This window comes from Polyodon spathula, chromosome 30, assembly GCF_017654505.1.
Source record: "Polyodon spathula isolate WHYD16114869_AA chromosome 30, ASM1765450v1, whole genome shotgun sequence".
NCBI lineage: Eukaryota > Metazoa > Chordata > Actinopteri > Acipenseriformes > Polyodontidae > Polyodon > Polyodon spathula.
In genome coordinates this window covers 7375216-7394401 of record NC_054563.1, presented here as the reverse complement: position 1 = coordinate 7394401, position 19186 = coordinate 7375216, and the positions used below count along the sequence as shown (strand labels likewise).

At 36.5% G+C, this 19186-nt stretch overlaps 1 protein-coding gene across 3 annotated transcripts; it reads right to left on the bottom strand.

Annotated features, from left to right (window-relative positions):
• Positions 1 to 412: 412 nt before the first annotated feature.
• On the bottom strand, positions 413 to 13475 carry katnal1 (katanin p60 subunit A-like 1). 3 transcript variants are annotated; one of them, XM_041233261.1, is made up of 11 exons: positions 13354 to 13475; positions 10270 to 10439; positions 9657 to 9817; positions 8414 to 8585; positions 7532 to 7659; positions 5993 to 6098; positions 4055 to 4213; positions 3343 to 3469; positions 2764 to 2898; positions 2315 to 2441; positions 413 to 1136 (listed from the first exon to the last, which is right to left on the bottom strand). In XM_041233261.1, exons 2-11 carry the CDS (start codon positions 10429 to 10431, stop codon positions 938 to 940), a joined length of 1476 nt encoding a protein of 491 aa, XP_041089195.1. In that variant the 5' UTR covers positions 10432 to 10439; positions 13354 to 13475; the 3' UTR covers positions 413 to 937. The 3 variants fall into 3 exon arrangements, with proteins under 3 accessions (XP_041089195.1, XP_041089197.1, XP_041089196.1); XM_041233263.1 differs by having other exon boundaries at positions 10270 to 10435; XM_041233262.1 differs by lacking the exon at positions 13354 to 13475 and adding an exon at positions 12875 to 13050.
• Positions 13476 to 19186: the final 5711 nt, after the last annotated feature.

Genomic DNA, 19186 nt, shown 5'->3' with positions numbered 1-19186 from the left:
CCATCATTAGTTTTAGGGCTCTCTATGTCAATATTCTGTCTAGCAATTCCATTTTTCAATAAAATCATGTAAGACTTACTGTCAAGGTCATATACTTTTATTCACGTACATGTTAGCTTTTAAATAATGCAAGAGGCTTGTGGTTAAAATATATAGAATAATAAAAACACAGAATGACTTGTATTCCTAATTTCTTATACTGATCAATAGCATCTGTAGAAGCTACTAGTCTTTTATTGACACAAAAATATTTATGTGTATCTTCCCTTTGATTAGAACCTGTGGATTCACATGTAATATGGGGCATTTTAGGTTGAGTTTAGTACTGTGGTTTAAAAATGATTCATATATTAAGTATGGGGTCAGTGGTGTAAAGGGATTTCAGGAACCAATCAGAATGTGTTACAAACCCTTTGTGGCAACAAATAAGTTTATTTGCCAGAATGTACAGTATATGATTTTACTGTTAAAACAATGTTTTTTGTTTAAAATAAGTTACATTTAAGAGGAGGAAGTCCCAATATCCCTTATATGGACCTAAGAACACATTATCTAATCCTTACTAATATGATATTTATTTTAGTAAGCAGGGCCTTAAATGATAATTACGTTGACACGTTAAAGTTAATTGAGGGGTGTCCTGAAAAAAAAAAAAACTAATAACCCACAATTTAATGTCATTTAGATAACCTATACACGCTTATTAAAAAAAAAAAACTTTCTAAAAATCAAAACATTGGTAATGGTAATATTAAGCAACATGAGGTGAATCTGAATGTGTGGGGTCCAGGACAGCCTTCAATTATTCCCTTTCAAATAATGTTTTTTTTTTTTTCAAAAATGACACAGCAATCTTGAATCTGTTTTGCTGTTATGGAACACATAAATAAAAAAAGTCCCTCCATGCCAATAGAAGCATTGTCATTTCACAGTCAAGCTACACCGAGCCAAACTCAGTCATCCATAATTCATACTTCTCCAGATCAGCCGCGGAGACTGACTTGGAGATTTTCTTTAGTGCTAATTCAAAGTCTTCCATAGTCACAGGCATCTGCAGATCATCCTTTGACAGCGCTCGAATTTCCTCTGGAGTCAGGCCTTGAATCCGACGCCGCATCGCCATCATGGATGCATCCCTGCGACACAACAGGTATTGAAAATCATATATATATATATATAGGTATTTAGTTCTTACATTTCCTTACCCAAAAGAAGGAGAGGTAATCACAAGCAGGTACTCATTAAATATTAGCGTCAGGTGTACCTCATCCTGGCTCCCTCCAGTGGCATTCTGGGGGATGTAGTCCTTTAGTCCCACCCAGTCCATTAGCTCCTCCTCCTAGTCTGCCACTAATATATATAGTGGCAGACTAGGGGGGGATGCTACTACTACTAGTTCATAGAAGAATATATAAGCAAGCAATAAGACCTGAGAAAGAGTGCATTACCAGGCATTATGGACCTTAACGTTGTGCCGCACCTCATTACCCAAATGGTCAATAATGCCTGGTAATGCCCAAGGAGGGTCTTACTGCTTTTTACAACACAATTATTACAATTTTTATTTATTTTAACTGTAATTATTTATTCTGCTTTTTTCTGTGTATCTTTCACATAAAAGTATACAAGCCTGCAAGTATACTATATCTGTATCGCTCACATTGGCTGGGTTTAGTCCAGTTCGTGTATAAAGATAGAAAGCTGGTGGACTCATCAGACATTTCATTATATATTTCTCCAGTGACTTGATGGGGCAGTTTGGATCGTCAGGGCTCTTAATGATCATACTTTGATATGCTGTAAATAAAACATTACCCTACCAAATTACCACTACGTGTTTGTTTGATTTGTTTTTGTGATGCAGTTACAAACATTCTAAGGGCATATACTAGGGATTATATCCCTCTAGCTCAGCCATTCACAATGCAGGGAACTATATATAAATATCCTACTGCAAGAAAATCAATGAACTACTGTGGCATTGTGTTAGCAAGATCTACAGTAATGTAAGCAGATTGAATTATGCTATAATGGCCATCTACCCGATGCTGAATAAATGATGTAGTTTCAAGCTACAATGTATTGTACACACATAAGATTCTGAACTCGTTACTACATCCCAAAGGCTAACATTTAAACTAAATGAAATGGTTGTTGCTTTTCCTACTCCTGCCAACTACTAACTTAGTGAGGCAGTTGCAGATGGCCTCGTAGTTTTGTACCCTCTTGACATATAAGCCGCTAACGTGTGTACACATGCATCCCCTGCAGTGGAATAATAAGCCTGTAAAATAATTAGAATGGTAATACAAACCTGCACACATTAGTTATATCAGCCCCTGAATAACCCTCAATCTGTTCAGCTATAACAGCAAGGTCCACATCTGTTTCCACATCAACTTCTCTTAAATTTATCTTTAGCAACTCGGCTCTGCCTTGTGCTGACAGATACAAAAAAGAAAAGACATACATTAATCTGTGTACCTTAGGAACAAATCTTTTATATACAGTAGGATAACGTATTGTCACTGATGCTTCGTTTAGGGTTTAGCAAGTACATGATGTAATAAATGACAGTAATGTTCAAGCACACAACGCATTGTAACGAGAGAATCCAAGGTGGCTGCAGCCCAATGTGACCTTTGGTTTGTGCTTCTATTAAAATGTGTTTTTGAAAGGATGACTGGTGTTCTTATCCAGTACATTACTGATGCAGTAACAGTTATATTCTAATAAAAGGTACAATAGAAGTGAGACCCTAACCGGTAGGCAAAGGAATGTATATCCGCTTTTCCAACCTCCTTCGCAATGCCTCGTCGATGTCCCAGGGGAAGTTTGTTGCTGCTAATACCATGACCATTTTTGAAGGGTCATCGTTATCTGATGTGCCTCCAACACCTAAAAAACAAACTGCCTTCAGCTGACAGGATAGCTACACTTTACAGGTATGTTTACACCTTGTCCCAGTACGTGACATTCTATCTGCTATGGAACAGAAATCGGTGGCAAATCACTCCACTCACATGGTCTAACTGCACACCTACTGAGCCTCACAGGAAGTGATTACATAGCTTAAGGAAACTGTGTGTAATTTTGAGGATCTACAAAATTGTACTAAGAAAGAATGAAACGACCTTCAACGCAAGATAGGGGAAGGGGCAGATAATGCTGCTAATGGTTATAAGAGGTAATAAGTTTTAGATTGTAGTGAACCTTGGTAAGTCCTGATATTTGTAAGCATAACAAACAAAACAGATATGATTTTCAAGAGGTAAAGCTGCAGTATGAGTATACAGGAATATACGTGAGTCCACACTGGACATAGAATCTCAGACTGATTACCATCCATCTGCACAAGGAGTTCTGATTTGACTCTGCGACTGGCTTCATGTTCATCCGACGTGCCTCTGCGACCACAAATGGAGTCGATTTCATCAATGAAAATTGTGGTCGGTGCATAAAACCTAGCCTAGGAGTTAAGATTCAATTATCAAATATACTTGATTTATAGTCACCTTTATACTTTTGAATTCAAATATTACATTGATTTTCAGAGACAGCGGTTTCCAATGCATCAAGAGACTATACATGATTAAACTTTTTGACAAAATGTCAAAATAAATTCAAGAGCCTCATAAAAGTGCATTTTTAATTACAATATTTTTGTTTACCATTTAACCCTTTACACCCTTACTGATTTCTGAGGAACTTTGTCTGTAAGCTAAGTTGCACACAAACAATGAATGGCATTTTACATTTTATTTTTGGAATGGTTGAGAAGAATCACTTAATCCTTGACGAAGCAATAATGGAATCAGATTATGAGAATGTATAAATGGAATAGATATGAGCTCTTTGGGGAATTAACCCGATACTGAAGCAAGCAAAATCTTTTAACCCTTTACTGCCATACACAAACATAGTGAAGTGAATTGTAAAAGCATGGACAAAACACAGGGAACCATGATAACAACTATTCACTGTGAATTTAAATGACTAAAATGGGGAAAAAAAAAAAATTTGTAGGCAATGCCAATGCAAGGTTTACACGTACCATCTCAAACAGCAGCCGGACTAGTTTCTCAGACTCTCCTCTGTATTTGGAGGTAAGCGTTGAAGATGAAACGTTGAAAAAGGTTGTTCCACATTCTGTGGCAACAGCTTTAGCTAACATTGTCTTGCCTGTTCCTGGAGGTCCAACCATCAACACACCCTGTTAGATTTGTAAAAGAAATTAATAAAATAAAATATTACTACTACTATATATATATATATATATATATATATATATATATATTATATATATATATAAAAATAATAATACTTGGTGAACTGAAATCTGGTCATATTCCTGGTCCATATGTTTTAATAACTTGACTGAAATCTTAGCTCAAACCAAGATATTATTATTGAAGCATACAAGCATTAGCTTGTTTATTAAAAAAAATTAGCTTGTTTATCTTTAATAATCATGCTGGAGTCCGAGTTATTCAGTGATGTCAAATGAAGAAAAACATACAAAATGATTGTTACGCAAAGGAAACGGGCTGGGCCGTGGACTCCAACACTAACATTAAATTGCAGTATTAAAGTACATGACAGAACCAGACCAGCAATAACTGGCAAGGCACAGCATCTACCGGCAGGCTTTTTAATGCCATTGACTGGAAGGGTTAAGCTTACAACCCGGTGCTTAATTACACAACTGCACGCCAAGGTTGCGATTGCAATCCCGTTTTCAGCACACTTAACACAGCGTCATTTACTCCCTATTCACACAACCTTATACTGCATGATCCTCACGGTTTATAAACTAGCATTAATGGTAATCGCATGGTGTCAAAGTGACAGGAAAATGTGCTTAACACGGCTCAGCTTTACACACTACATGATATCATGACTTTCAAATGCAATAGAGCCATCTGGTGGACAAAAATGGCTAGTGTACAAAATATTGTATTACAGTACTGGAGCCCACCTAGTTTTTGAAAATGTATTTTCTTCTAAGTATTTACTACATGGGCAATTTTAAACCAAGATACCAAAACTGATGATAAATGATGCATCACGCCAATTGCAATTAAGTGGCAGTTTTTCTTATTCAGTAATTAATGACCAGCCTGACAGTTGTTTTGCAATTTTCTGTGCCACAGTGATTAAATTGATGTATATTTGTCTACTTTCATTTCAACTGCATCTCGTCCATAAGGCTATCATCACAAAACAAATCTTATAAGAAGCAAATTACTCAATTACCCCTACATAGTAAACTCTGTTTCACACATGCAGCTTGAAAGGTTCTCAAATACCTTTTTTCACTGCAGTTGAATACACAGATCAACAGGTCATGTCTTTATACTCCATAAAAGCAGTATAGGCTAATCCTGCATTAATTAATCCCCCCCCCCCCCCCCCCCCCCCCCCCCCCCACAGGTACTGTAGTTCCTTGATCTAAACAACTGGTTGGAAACAGCAAACTGCATAGACAGTGCTGTTTGTTTTATAGTCGATTTAAATGAGAACAAAAATGCTTTAAATTAAAATCATTTTAAGTATCAAAAAAACCTTTGTGGCAGGGCCAAGGCCTTGCACACTGTATTGTAAATACTGTTAAAAAAATAAAATGCTACTTGAATGGGGAGGACTTAATGGGATCAAAAACCCATACAGACAATCTGGTCAGGTGACTTTGTTTAACTAGTTGCCAGTTTAACCTGACCAGATGTATGAAAGTAAGAGTACAACGTTATGTGTTTTCTGCAGGTTTGGGCAGCTTCGTTTCTGTACATTTTGTAAAGGCTGTTTGAGGCGATGTTACTATGTTTTGTTGTTTACTTTGTGCCAGACTATCAGTAAAAGTGTGCGGAAGCTCTGAACTCTTTGCTAATCTGATACTTGCCTGTGTGGCCAGTCCAGCTACCCTGTCAGTCTTCTACACGGACATCGCTTTGTAAGAAGAACTAGTCAAGCCCGGCTATGAAAATTACTGTACCTTCCATGGCCTTCTGATGCCTTTGAAGAAGTCAGGCATCCACATGGGAAGCACCACTGCCTCTCTCAGCAACTTCTTAGCATCATCCAGGTCGGCTATATCGTCCCTGAAATTAGAACTAGAATCACAATCTGGTTCCGATGTTTTCTTATGCAGAGTAATTCACACAGATTATTTACTGTTTGTCTGAATACATTTTTGCTACCGGTAGATACAGAGACAGGGATTTTACTATGGCGCTAGGGTTAACGTACCTTTGAAGGCATAACATGGGATCTCGTAATGAAACAATCTCAGTTTAAGGGCACCTACTGCAACTTGCTGGGCCATTTGTTGAGCTTTGATCTACAGTTAAGAGTGACCCTTACTGAATCACTGGGAACATCACTTGCTGCATCAGATTTTACCTGAAGGCCCCTCATTTCAGTGCTGACTAACCCAGTCTTGCTTTGCAGGATTAGATGTTAAAGTGCTATTAAACACCATCAATTATAATTTGATGTTTTAACTTTTGGGGGATTAATTGGTTTATTTCTGACAGTTTTCTTAATATTTAGTTTGATTATAAACTTCTGTTTTGTTTTACCTTCCCTTGTTTTACAAACAGGAAATAATATTTTAACCTTTGTTCCTCATTATGATAGTTTCCATGGTGACCAAGACTCCAACTAGGAAATAGCCCTCTACCTGTTATGGTTCTGTCAGAGTGAGAAAAAGCATGCACCCAGTAACCAAAGCAAAACATGTTTTTCCCACTTTTGAATGGACCACAAAAACTGGTTCAGGTGAGGGTGTGTTACCATGGAAATGACTCTGCTTCAGAAAGAGAAAATAAGGGAGGAGGCACACGAAGGCTCTTGTAGGGTTATTATCTGCCAGCAATGTCAACCACATTGGTAAAACTAAAAGAACACAGATAAGGTGGTTATAGCTAATAACAGTCTTTCCTGTTTTCTCTCCATAGGTCTCACAGAGCAATTTTGAAAGCAGCACCTTTAGCATACATGTATTTCCATTTTAGAAAATGATTACCTGCACTAGGTTAAAGAAGGGTATGCCTCTCAGGTAGTCATGCCCTTCCTACATCATTCCACCCACTGATTAATATGTCTCCTATTATTAACCAATCAGCTGCTTCCCCTTATGACTGACCTACGCTGCAGCGCTTTGACCCCGAAGACAATGCTCAGGGGAAATAACCAATGAAATGAAAAACAGACGACCTGAAAATAAGGTAACAAAAGTGAGAGCTTTCTTTAACCTATTATTTATTAAAAATAAAATACATGTTTGCTATAATATGTGCTATTTCAAAACTGCACGCGGGAGACCCGAATATGGTTCTTATTTAATGAGCTTTAATTATTTTAAAACCGAAACACTAAATATTTAGAAAGCTGCTCAAGGTTTTTTTTTTATTTCCTGTGATTGTGCAAGACTTTTGTTTTTTTGTAAAAGAACAGCACAGTATGACAGTGAGTTAGCAAGTATGCTAGTTATTAAGAGGTTCAACTACAGTAGTACAGTATCTGCTCATACCAATGGACATTCGGGTTCCGGGATACAATGTCTCTTTCGAGTGCATCTACGAGGTCCTTGTCATATCCAGTGCCATCAAATCTCCGCAGCTCCCCCTCGCCTCCTGCATCCTGGGGATTCTTTTTACCCTGGAATTAAACAGAATTTGTTTATTTGTTTTATTTCAGAAAAGTGTGTGTTTAAATGGTTTGTTCTTTGGTGAATAACATCCATTTGTCTCAACATGAATATTAGTTTCAGAGGAAGGTATTCAGTAGTGCATTTCCATTACTGGGAAGATAAGGATTGAAATTTCTCAATTAGCCACCTTGAGGAATTAAGTAACTGTATGAAGGCTTTATGAAGGAGTACTTCAATGATGAAAATTTGCTTTTAATAAAAATGTACTGGTCATATTAACCACTTAGTCCCGCGATCTCTGTTGTAATGCAAAATTAAATCTCATATTAATCTCTCTTAGTCCCACGATCTTTGTTGTAATGCAAAATTAACTATATCCCTTATATAAGATGGAAAATCCCTAAAAATACTCTAAAATAACATTTCTCATCCTTAAAAATACTAAGAAACCCTTCATGCCATTTAATCCTGTGGCATGCTTTACCAATAACATTTATCTTGCTTATGTTTACAGACTAATCAATTCGAGCTACCTTGAGGAATCAATTCCCATATCAATCACTTGAGGGTTTAATCACATTCAGGTGCGTAGAAGCTTTGATTCCTCCAAACCTGATAAAGTTAGGCACGTGAACTCTGTGCATTTGTTTTCAGATTGATTTCTTATGCATTTAGTAATTGTTGATTTCAAATGTTGACCTGACCAGCATAGTGAGCACACTGCTTGAAACACGATAAAAACACAGTATAATCACCATTTACCTTGTCATCCCTAGCTTTAGTTCTTGAATCCTTACTGTCTTTACTGCCGGGCTTCTCTGCTTTTAATAAAGGCTGAGCACGACCGACAGGCCCACCACGGTGCTGCACGAGTGGAGACTCTTTTCTTGCAGGTTTCACTTCTCTGTTCGGACGCTTTGCCTGGCTTGGAGCTCTTTGTAAAAAGAAGACGTTTTCAAGTCTTTTATACTGTATCCTTCACCTGATCATTTAAATTTGCGCTTGTTTGCCCAAAACAACCCCAAGAACCAAGCTTAGTGTAACCTGTTGGAGAATTTGTCATGGATGGAGCTATACACTATGCTTTTCTAAATCTAGACAAGCATGAGTTTTGAATATTTTTATGACTATCAAACCAAAAGCACTCTAGCATGCTGTAAAATAAAAGCAACAATTATTTTTAAATAACACAAGTTCGATTTATGAAAAATGTGACCATTCTGGTTGAAGCAATTGAAGAGCAAGATCCCACAACGAGAGAAGCTAGGAAAAGTGTGTCTTTCTCTAGAGCTGAGCCTTTCTTCAAACAAAGTTGTTTAATTAAATGACTTTGTTACGCGAATGCCAAATTTCTAATCAGTCGATTAATAATCTGATAACACGTGAGTTCTATTTGGTCTACTGATCAGAGACTGGAAGAGTATCAGGATGAAGGGACAAAGAGAAAAATCAAAACAACACTTAGAAATTGCTTGGTCTTATTTAAATTGTAGTTAGTCAACCTTAAAGGTGAAGCCTCATTGGGTATTTTTAGATTAATTGAAATGCACAAAATAGCTTTTTTTGCAATAACAAATCAAATATCTGAACTGCGTGCTTGCCTTTATTTGTTAAAGCTCTCCGCCTGTTTTGAGTGCTGTGCTCTCTGAGTGCTGAGTGACGACTCTCACGACGCACACAAAATGATTGTGTTTTACTTTCATTCCTAAAACCTGTGTGGACTCTTGAACTGTGACCAAACTAACTAATGAAATGCAGGTCCCTTTTCATTTTTTACTTTGCAACTACGAAGGATGCCCAATGCTTTTCAATGGGCCATTACACCCTTTATATGAACTGAAAACATGGGGTATGCCAAGATGGGAATAAAACTGCATATTTAACTAGGGTATCGCATTCAGGTAATATAATACAGTATGATTTGAATGAGACTTCCCCTTGTAAAACTATAATAGTGTTCTAGTTTCTATGGGTAGTAGACTCAAAATAGTCTAGTGAAAGTTACCTGTGTTCAGCAGGAATAGGAGGAGGCCAAACAGCAGGGTCCTTGGGGGATTCTTCTGGCTGTGCTGGTGGGAAATCTACAGGCTTGTCTGTCTTGAAGCTTTCCAAAGTCCCCAGGATACTTTTAACCTGCTCATACTCTTCTACCAATTCTTGGCGCACCTAAAATGAACAAACAGTCAGAGAAACAAAGTCAGTCAAATATTTGCTTCAGCAGGACATGAAAGTAATCGTCCAATTAGCATGTTTGTGCAGATTTGAATATTAATTGTGCTAAATGTATTTTCATCTGCCATGATCATGATTATGTTTATTTTAGCCTTGTTTTTTTCTATGCAAGCAGGCTCAGGAGGGCTGTTAATCTTTTCACTCACCAAACATAAACATCATGTTACCAAGCTACTTATCCCTTGAGAACAGGAAGCACAACGAGGCAAACTAGCTGCAACTGACATTCCTTCATACTGTAGCTCTGTGGATCCACATGGCTCAGCTTTTACTAAGCGTAATCCACTGGGGAGCCCAACCGATTGCAAACATCACATGTATCTGTATAAATACATAAATAAATACAAATATAAATATGTGACTGAAAAGTGACTTGATCTACATACCTGCTGCCATTTCACCTTGAGTGCTGGATCTCTAAGAGACTGACAGTGTTTATGAATTTGCTGGATCACCCCCTGGTAGTAGACCATAGATGAATCATAGTTCCCAAGAAGAGCATATTCCCTGCCCTTTTTAGCATTGTCACAAATATCACTTAAATTCATCTTGCTGCCTACAAAAAAAAAAGGTATAAATAGTGCAATAAAATAAGATATAAATCCGGTATCACTTCTATCGCAAAATAAAAAGAACTCTATGAGATTTAGCCACGAACAGCATCAAACATGTTTTCAGAGTAAAAGTTAATTACATTCTTCCGATTACAGATTGCTAAATTATTTCATGGCCAGATTTCATGAATAACTGAAGTAAAACTAAAGCAGCATCTTAAAAATACATCTGTCAAAATATTTGTCTGCAAGATAATGGACCATATTTACAAAACATTTACTTCAGGACTGTTTTTTGAAGGCTTATTGAACTGAACTAGTGAATTAGTTTTAAAAAAAAAACAGACCTTTGCCAAACATTTCTTAAAACAGACCTTAAAGTTCTGTGAATAGAGGCTTAGTTTTACTTGTTTTTTTTTTTTTTTTTTTTTCCAGTAAAATAATTAATTAGCTAACAAAATGCCCAACAGCAAAACGATTTCAATATAACTTTGAATATGCAAAATAATTAAATTCTGGGAAATACCTGCACTTCTGTCTTTTTTTAATTTTTAATTAACATTTTGTTGCCCCATAGTTTCAGAACATTGGCACACGGTAAGTTGATTAAGGAATAAGTAATTGCAGTGAATATCCTTTAAATGCTGTTCTATTTTCCACTGTGATGATTTGAAGGTTGTTATAATGCGTTATGATTGAATGTTGAATGAAGTCTAGTTTAGCTAGCCATTTTGAAATCCTAACAAATGGTCCTTACTTACGTAAGTTGTAACTTTTAATGAGACAGCATAGCAGATACTGTCTACATAAGCAATATTAGCACAGTATATAAATATTGCTCAGTATAAAAAACAATCTTCCTACAATACCAGTGTCAAATTATTACTTACAAGTATCTTTTAAATAAGAAACACTTTCTAAAAGTCTTTTGTAAACTGATGTATTCATTGTCACACTCAAGTGTTAATAAAGAATGCTGAGGTAAGAATGACAAGAAAAGAAAGGTCAAAAGAAAAGCTTGTTCTGTTCCATTGATCCCATAACTCTGTCTAGTTGTCACACTTCAGGATCTCGTTGATTTAGCACTAACAACATGGTGTGGAACCCGTTCTATAAACTCACCACTCTCTGTGCAAAAAATGTCTACTATCCTCTGTCCTACAATATAGGCCCGCACACACCAGTCTCGAAGCGACAACCGAAAACATGCAGCGATGCGACAAAATTAATAGAACCTATACTTCTGATTTCACACCTCAGGTGACATGACAGGAGATGCGGGGGAAACACCAGGGCGACACTGGAGCGATGTGAAATGCAGGATTTTTTTTTTTTTTTTTTTTAAGAGGGACAACTAAGAAATTGAGGAATTGAACAGCTTCAATGCACGCTGTCCACCAGGCTGAAGTAGTGTCCACAATGATGGAGGGATGAAAAATATTTTGAAAAATACCCAGCGCTTTATGACAAAGAAAATCACAATTATAAAGATACAGAGATGAAAGATAATATATGGGATTTTAAATGAACTGGATAAGCCTGGTGTGTATGATTTATTGCCATATATGTTGAAATACCGTCGGAGAAGACTCTCATAATTTCCACATAATGTTGACGAATATGCATCAGTCTTGATCAGTTTTGTCAATAGCAATGTCGTGCAGTTTTACAGATCTGGTAGTTTTCCAATGTGTTGCTTCAGGTGTGTGTGGTCATGTCGCTGGGAAAGTGTTTTGTCCCGTGATGAAAAATCGCATCACATCTGGTGTGAAGCGGCTGTTCTGACTGGACGCGATGCGATTTGTCCTGCGATAAAGTGATATTTTCGCTGTGAGGCTACGTTTCACACCAGTGGTCACTGGTTAGTTCCTTAGCTGTAGCGCCAAAAAAATGTGTCATATCGCTTCAGTGTCTCCCAGCCGCATAGCAGGCAGTGTGACTGACTGGTTCGTATTAAAAACAAGGCCTTTATTAGTCTTAACTCAATAAACTCAATTTTCAACTGACTATGTCCTCTGGTCTCTGTGCAGGAAAAAAATGTAATTTATATCTTTATATTTTAAATAAACGTGTGATTTATCCTCCATTGAGATAATATATTAAAAGGTATATTATATTAAAAGGTAACTTGGTATTATAATCACAATAAAAGTGTAGTTTGGTTTATTACACAATATACAGACTATGCAGTACGCAACCGTGACCGCTGTGTAATTAACTAAAAAGGTTCATGGAATTTATCACATTAATTTTAATGTTTTTTTTTTTTTGTTTTGTTTTGTTTTTCCAGTATTCAATATACTATCTGAAAAACTGCCGACGCAAGTTAAATACTTCAAACCTTTTCTCAAATAAATAACCCTTATATAACCCAATATAAATTAATATAATATGAATATAAACACATAAAAACATTTCCCAATTTAAACAAAATTACCAGCGTGTATAATCTGTGTACTTCAATTTAAGGGGAAAAAAAGCATATGGTATTAATATTGTTGAAGAAGCATTATCTATTTTTCTTTTAATTACATATTAACATAAGAAAATATAACGAGCAAAACAATATCGCCGCGTTGTCAGGTTGAAGAATATCCAAAACCTCTCCATCGCCGAACAATTTTACTAGGAAATTGTGTATCATGGAATTTGTAGTTTCATTACACTCATTTCTTTTTAAATGATCAGGCCATATACTTTTAAAGAACGACATTTCCCACAATCCAGTGCTGCGGTTTACACCCTTCAAGGCCATAGAGAAACAAACTATACAGCTTGACAGCAGATTAAATCACAGTTTATGTACACGTTTTAAGATTAAACATTACTCTACAGAATACACAATGATGTCGGTAGAATATTACCACTATGTGCTATACAGATTGTATATAATAACTGTTTTACATCAAAACATACCCGTGTTTCTGTCAGTAGCTGCTGCAGCCCGTCACAGCAGCGATGTTACCATGGCCGCAGAGAGACGCTCAGAATGACATAAGCCGGGGTGGGTGACAGGATGCCTCAGTCTGGTCGAGACGTTCACCAAAAAGCCTACATTTCAGTGATCTAAATTTAATAAATAAATAAAATAAAATAAAATAATCTCTCGAAAAGCAGTACTGTAGTAATTTCTTGAGAAAGAGACGGTGTGGTTGGAACCGACATATAGAAACCATGACATTAATATATAGTACTGTGTGTGATTAAGTTTCTAAATAAAATAATTGTTATAAACATTTTTATGAAATGTAATTTTATTACAATTATGGTTTGTTTGTACATTTGAAAGCATTGCCCTGTCTATATTTGCTTTCTGAGCTATTACACTAACATACAGTAAGTGGTTTCAGCTATTTTGCATAGTTTAGCTTTCTATAGACCATATTTGCAGTCCATGTTATTCCATTTCAAGGGAACAGTTGTAATAACCCCTGCCCCAAAGGTGCCTGACACTAGGTAACTTGCAGCAGAAGGAGGTTATAATTATACAGCTGTAAAATGGAACACAGTTCTTGGGTTTTGCTATTCAGTGAATAATGTACTCCGCAGATCAAGACTGCAGTAACATACAGGGATAGGCACTTTGAAAGAGCAAGGGACACACAATGTCCATCTGATTATTGATAACCTCATTAAACAGATTACTCTTCAAGGGATTTCCTTAATGTGTGCAACAGCTCCCTCCTGTGGTCGCTCTTAGTATGTATTTTGTTGTTCAGTGGAAACATATTGGTTTAAATACTCCAGTAAGGAAGCCCTGAACAGCAGATGAAAACAAAAAAAAAAAAATCTATCACGTACGTGCGTGATAATATTTCTGTAAAGATCTTGACGGATTGCCATGTTGTTATCATTATTGTCATATGTATTCCTTGATTACCACAATCAACACTGTGAATGTAACAATCTACGTTACTCTAAATTAATTTTGATTCACAAATTAGTAAATTATGAATGTTTTTCCACTTCAATAATGTATTAAAGCAGATCATGTAAACCCACAAGGCACACAGGAGGGTAGCAGAGAACAAATCCACCGAGGTTACACGTGCAGCTCCCGAATTTAACACAGATTTCGAGTAATTGCATTAACAACTCAGTTTCTGTTTTTTTATTTATTTTTATTTTTTTATTAATTAAACTACCAACCACCATCAGACTGGCCTCAATGTTTTCTGAGGTTATTTTGCTGAGATGATCCAGGCTACAGCTTTCCCTTAAGGAAGTTATATTTTACATTACATTTTTCTTTCCCATAAACAAATATCTTAAGTGTGGCTCTCAGCCTAATGGCACAGCTGTATTGTTTTATATTGGTTACAGACATTCCTACTCATGAAACAAGAATCAATACAATTTGAAACAGTCTTGCTGTTTTGACTTGTTTGACTTATGTTACTGAATTCCTGATTAGATATAGCTAAGCATCTGATTGTTTGTACCATAGTATACTGATTATTGTGTTTTACTATAGTATTTATCCATACATTGTTTATTGTATAAGGCAACTAGAAATATGTTTGTCTAAAAGCTACATTCAATTAAAATTGATTAGTCCACACTGCCTCAGTTTTCCCATTTATAAAGTATTTCAGTGGAACAGATTATGACTGAGATTTAATTAAAGCCAAATATGTTGAGTCGGGGAGTATGTGAACAGGTTATTTCTGAAACAGGCATTTACATCCAGCATTGCTTGTCACAACACATCAGAGCAGCCAGGGTTTTTTTTTTTTTATTATGGTATTCTACTTATAGATTTGACCCTGCGGGTTGTGGCATACAGTGTCAGGAAAATTGAACATGGCAACTTGTTAAAAGTGATTTCATTCAGCAGGAAAGAGTAAGAGGCCCTGAACAACTCAGAAGACCCAAACCAAATGTTAATCAATTGGGAAAAGATTTGACCAGTCATCTAAGGAACTGAACTGATCAAACTATATCGCTGGGAAAAGTCACAGCTGCATTTTTGTTTGAGCCTGTGATAATCAGATAAGAGGTTGATTCCCCAGTTATGTATACAGTGTTAAAAAAAATAAATAAAAAAAGGGTTGAGTTAGAATTGATATAGGTTGATATAACTGACACAACTTTTTCAATCGGGCATTTCAGTCTTGCGGTGCCTTCATCATCCTAATGGTTGACTTAGGTTGCTACTGGAAGTTCCATTCCGAATAATTATTATCAGCCTCAAATATTTCAAATGTACAAAAATTGCAAAGTTCTGAATACTGTAGTAATGTGATAACTACAAGAGCTAAGTTCACAGGTCAGGTCAACAAAGATGTGATATAAGAAACACGATACAGTCGGAAACAAACTTTTGCAAACTTTTATGTGAGCACTTATGAGCTGACATTAAAATTTGGGAGGGGGAGTGTTAATGTAATACAGACTGTGGATAAATTGTCTAAAATGATTTGACTTGATAGATATTGGAGAACAGTTTTGTAAAGGAGATTTTGGTTAACAAAAGGGTACACCATATAAAATTCCTGATTATGTTCAAAAATAGCCACAGGACAACAACTGGCCTCAAAGGCCATATTTCTGCTTAGTCTGGTTAGTTAATTAAATGCCATTAACATTATAGCTTCTCCCTTGTTAAAACATGTAAGAAATAAAGAAAGCATAACTTTGTGTTAGTGAAATCCAATCAAAAAGAGACCTGAGTTGTTTAAAAAAATCCAAGAAAGCTGGATTCTATTAGAGTACAGTATTCAAAATAAACTAAAAAATACATGTTTCCTTCTGATGCTGGAAAAGAAGAATTAGAAATAGGAATAAAAACAAAACAGGAATAACCACTGAGTACACCTTGGCAGGAAACTAGACTTCAAAGGGATACACAAGAAGTGAACTGTCTACTTGGAGGGACTTAAATGCCTTATAAAATTTTGGTTTATTCATCATTTTTATCTTGCTAATTACACTATGTAACACAATTTTTGTTCCTGGGTAGTAAGTGTTATTTCCTAATTGATTATGCCTCAAAAGTATAGAAAATGGCTATTATTCCCCACAAACTTTGCTTTTGTGACCAGGACAGTGATATTTCAAAATATCACTATTTCCAATGGGAAAACGGGCAAATGTGTGTCTTTTCGTTCACATAAAGCCAGAAAAAAACAACATATGAATCCAAATTAACATGTATTTATACTAAAGTAATACAAAAATGACTACAAAAGATTTAGAAGTGAGTAGTTTTGAGATGTACCGTTATACTGTAAATGTACAGGTGCTGAACATTTGGATTTCAGTTCCTGCTCGTTTGCGCTGTGGCGAACAAGGAGAGGTGACATGGCCCTGGAAGAACCTGGCAACTGCAGAGATGCAGGTCAGTGTTTCGTTTCACTTTGAACGCTGGGTAGAGGCATTCAAAAGGAACGGGGCAAGTGCAATACAGCTGCAGAACGAGGACTGTCGCAGGGGGCTCAAGTAGGGTAGTGCTGCGTGTGCAACTCGTCGTGCTTTAAACGGGGTGTGAGAGGGGGAGAACACATAGTGATTATCCCACGAAGTTTAGTTGGTGATCCACTGCCAATACCCCACGAACTTTAGGTTTAGGGTTTGGTTATTGATGTGAAATAAACTTAGTTTTAGTACCTAAATACATCACCCTTATCATCTTATTCCGTGCTGTAACCTGTAATTATGACGTCTATGACGAGTTGCGCACACAGCACTACCGTGGATGAGCTCCGCTGTGCGCGTCTGCGTTCTGCAGCATTACTCCTCTCCAACCTGGCGAGGACCGAGACAAGGCTGGCAACAATGGGACAGCGATCGGGACTGTACTGAAGGAAGAGAAGTGGAAATAGTGTGTTTAGCCTTTTGGCTATGAATATTGTAAAGATTTATTTTTAGTAAATGCCACGGTGATACAGGATTGAAATTACAGCAGGGATTACTGGTCCTGGTTTAAATAAATATATGGTGCGATTTGGAAATAAGATCTCGGGCAATCGCGTGTTTTTGGGATTTTGGGTTAATAATTGTATTGAGCAACGCCTGGGTAAACCAGCATTGTGGATTTGTATCAGTCTTTTTTATTATATGTATTAACTGGAGTAATATAGTACCACGGGGCTGGGTAGATAAAGTGGAGCACGCCAGTAGGATCGTGAGAATACAGGGGCACAGTAATTCAGTGTAAGATTATTAAGTAGGGGGCGGGGGCACTGTGTGCTTCGAGTTAGGTTTTTAGTATTTTCCTTGCTGGACAGGTTGAATATTGCTTCATGAAAAATCCTCATTGTTGCTTGTGGATTGCTTTCCTGTTTTACTTGCGTTTGTAAAATATATGTTTGTGGAACGTAGTGTGTGGTGTGCGTGTGGTTGTGCATTACGGATTGGGTTTGGGTTAGGGTTAGGGGTCCTTTGAACAGTGGTGCAGTGGGTATGTCGTCAGGGCCCTAGGGCCACTGTTTATAAAACTGGCTGGCCATTACATTTCTAAAGTGTCAGTGAGAACTATTTTTGCATCTTCGGCACGATTACACGCATAGAAGGCAAATAGAGGCACCATTCTGCTCCGCTACAGTGGTACATGCATTAATATTATCAGTACAATGCTCTCCGATCTTGCAAAGCATGTAAAACGATTGAAGTATCCAGTGAATACGGTTATACGATATTGCACATTGTTAATTTAATTGTAATGTAATTTGCAATGAGACTCATTTGTGCTGGAGACAGTATTTGGCATTTTACGTGGCAAATACTGTCAATGTACGTTTTTTTCCCCACTAAATAAAATACATTTGTAATAAAATAATAAATAATAAAGAATAATAAAAAGGGTATCTGTCTACCAAGAATTTTGTTTTTAGAAACGCAGGACGCCAAACGCCGCAGTCATCGCGTAGCAAAAATGCAGCTTTATGGAGTTATATATATTTTTATTAAAAAAAAAAAAACTATGTATACATACACACACTAAGATTATATATTTTAACTGTAAAAACAGATAATTTGTAAAGGAGAACATTAAATAAAACACTCGAACTGTGTATTAAGAAGTCATTATTTAAAGTATTTGCAGTCTATACCAACATGCCAGTTTCTCTAGTGTAGAGGTCCCCGAGCGGAAACAACATATTAAAAAGTATATCAATTTTTCATTAATACATGTTTACAGCAATGCATTATATTAATCCAAATGGAATGGTATAAAATCACCAAACAAAAAGTACCACTACAGGGTGCAGTTTAGCGATGTGTGCAGCAGATGGCGCTCAGGCATGGGGAAACTAACTACCGGTACACAAAATAGTATTTTAGCAAACCAGAGTATTTTATAAAATTGAACTGCACTGTATTACTATTTGAAGATATGTTTATACATTATCGTTACATTCTGACAGTATTGGATGTAAGCACTAGGAACGAAACACACTTAAACCAATTTCTATAAATAAAATTAACAAGAAGGTTTTTTTTGTTACACAAGGGTGTTATTTGTAGACACACAACGCATGACAGTTTGACACTCAGTAACTCGGCCTTTATCACACAGGTAATTAATTGTATGTGTATAAGAGGGCAACAACTCAAAAACAACCATGTTGGACCATAAAGTCCCTGTTTTGTAGTTACAAATGTAACTCCACTAACTGTTAAATATGGAAATTGAATTCTATTGGAAAACAGAAGAACAGTGTTGACAGGTGTCTGCTGGACCTGTAACAAAGTACACATTCCTTCAAAGCTATGCAACTGATAAAACTACACTACGATGTCTGCG

What these genes read in the sequence shown, in the direction of transcription:
- katnal1 (XM_041233261.1), bottom strand. Translation starts at nt 10,431, where the DNA reads ATGAATTTAAGTGATATTTGTGACAATGCTAAAAAGGGCAGGGAATAT. An exon ending in GCATCAGAAGGCCATGGAAG is followed by an intron (nt 4,214 to 5,992) that starts GTACAGTAATTT and finishes CAAATCTAACAG; the next exon opens with GGTGTGTTGATGGTTGGACC. An exon ending in ACTCCTTGTGCAGATGGATG is followed by an intron (nt 2,899 to 3,342) that starts GTAATCAGTCTG and finishes TTTGTTTTTTAG; the next exon opens with GTGTTGGAGGCACATCAGAT.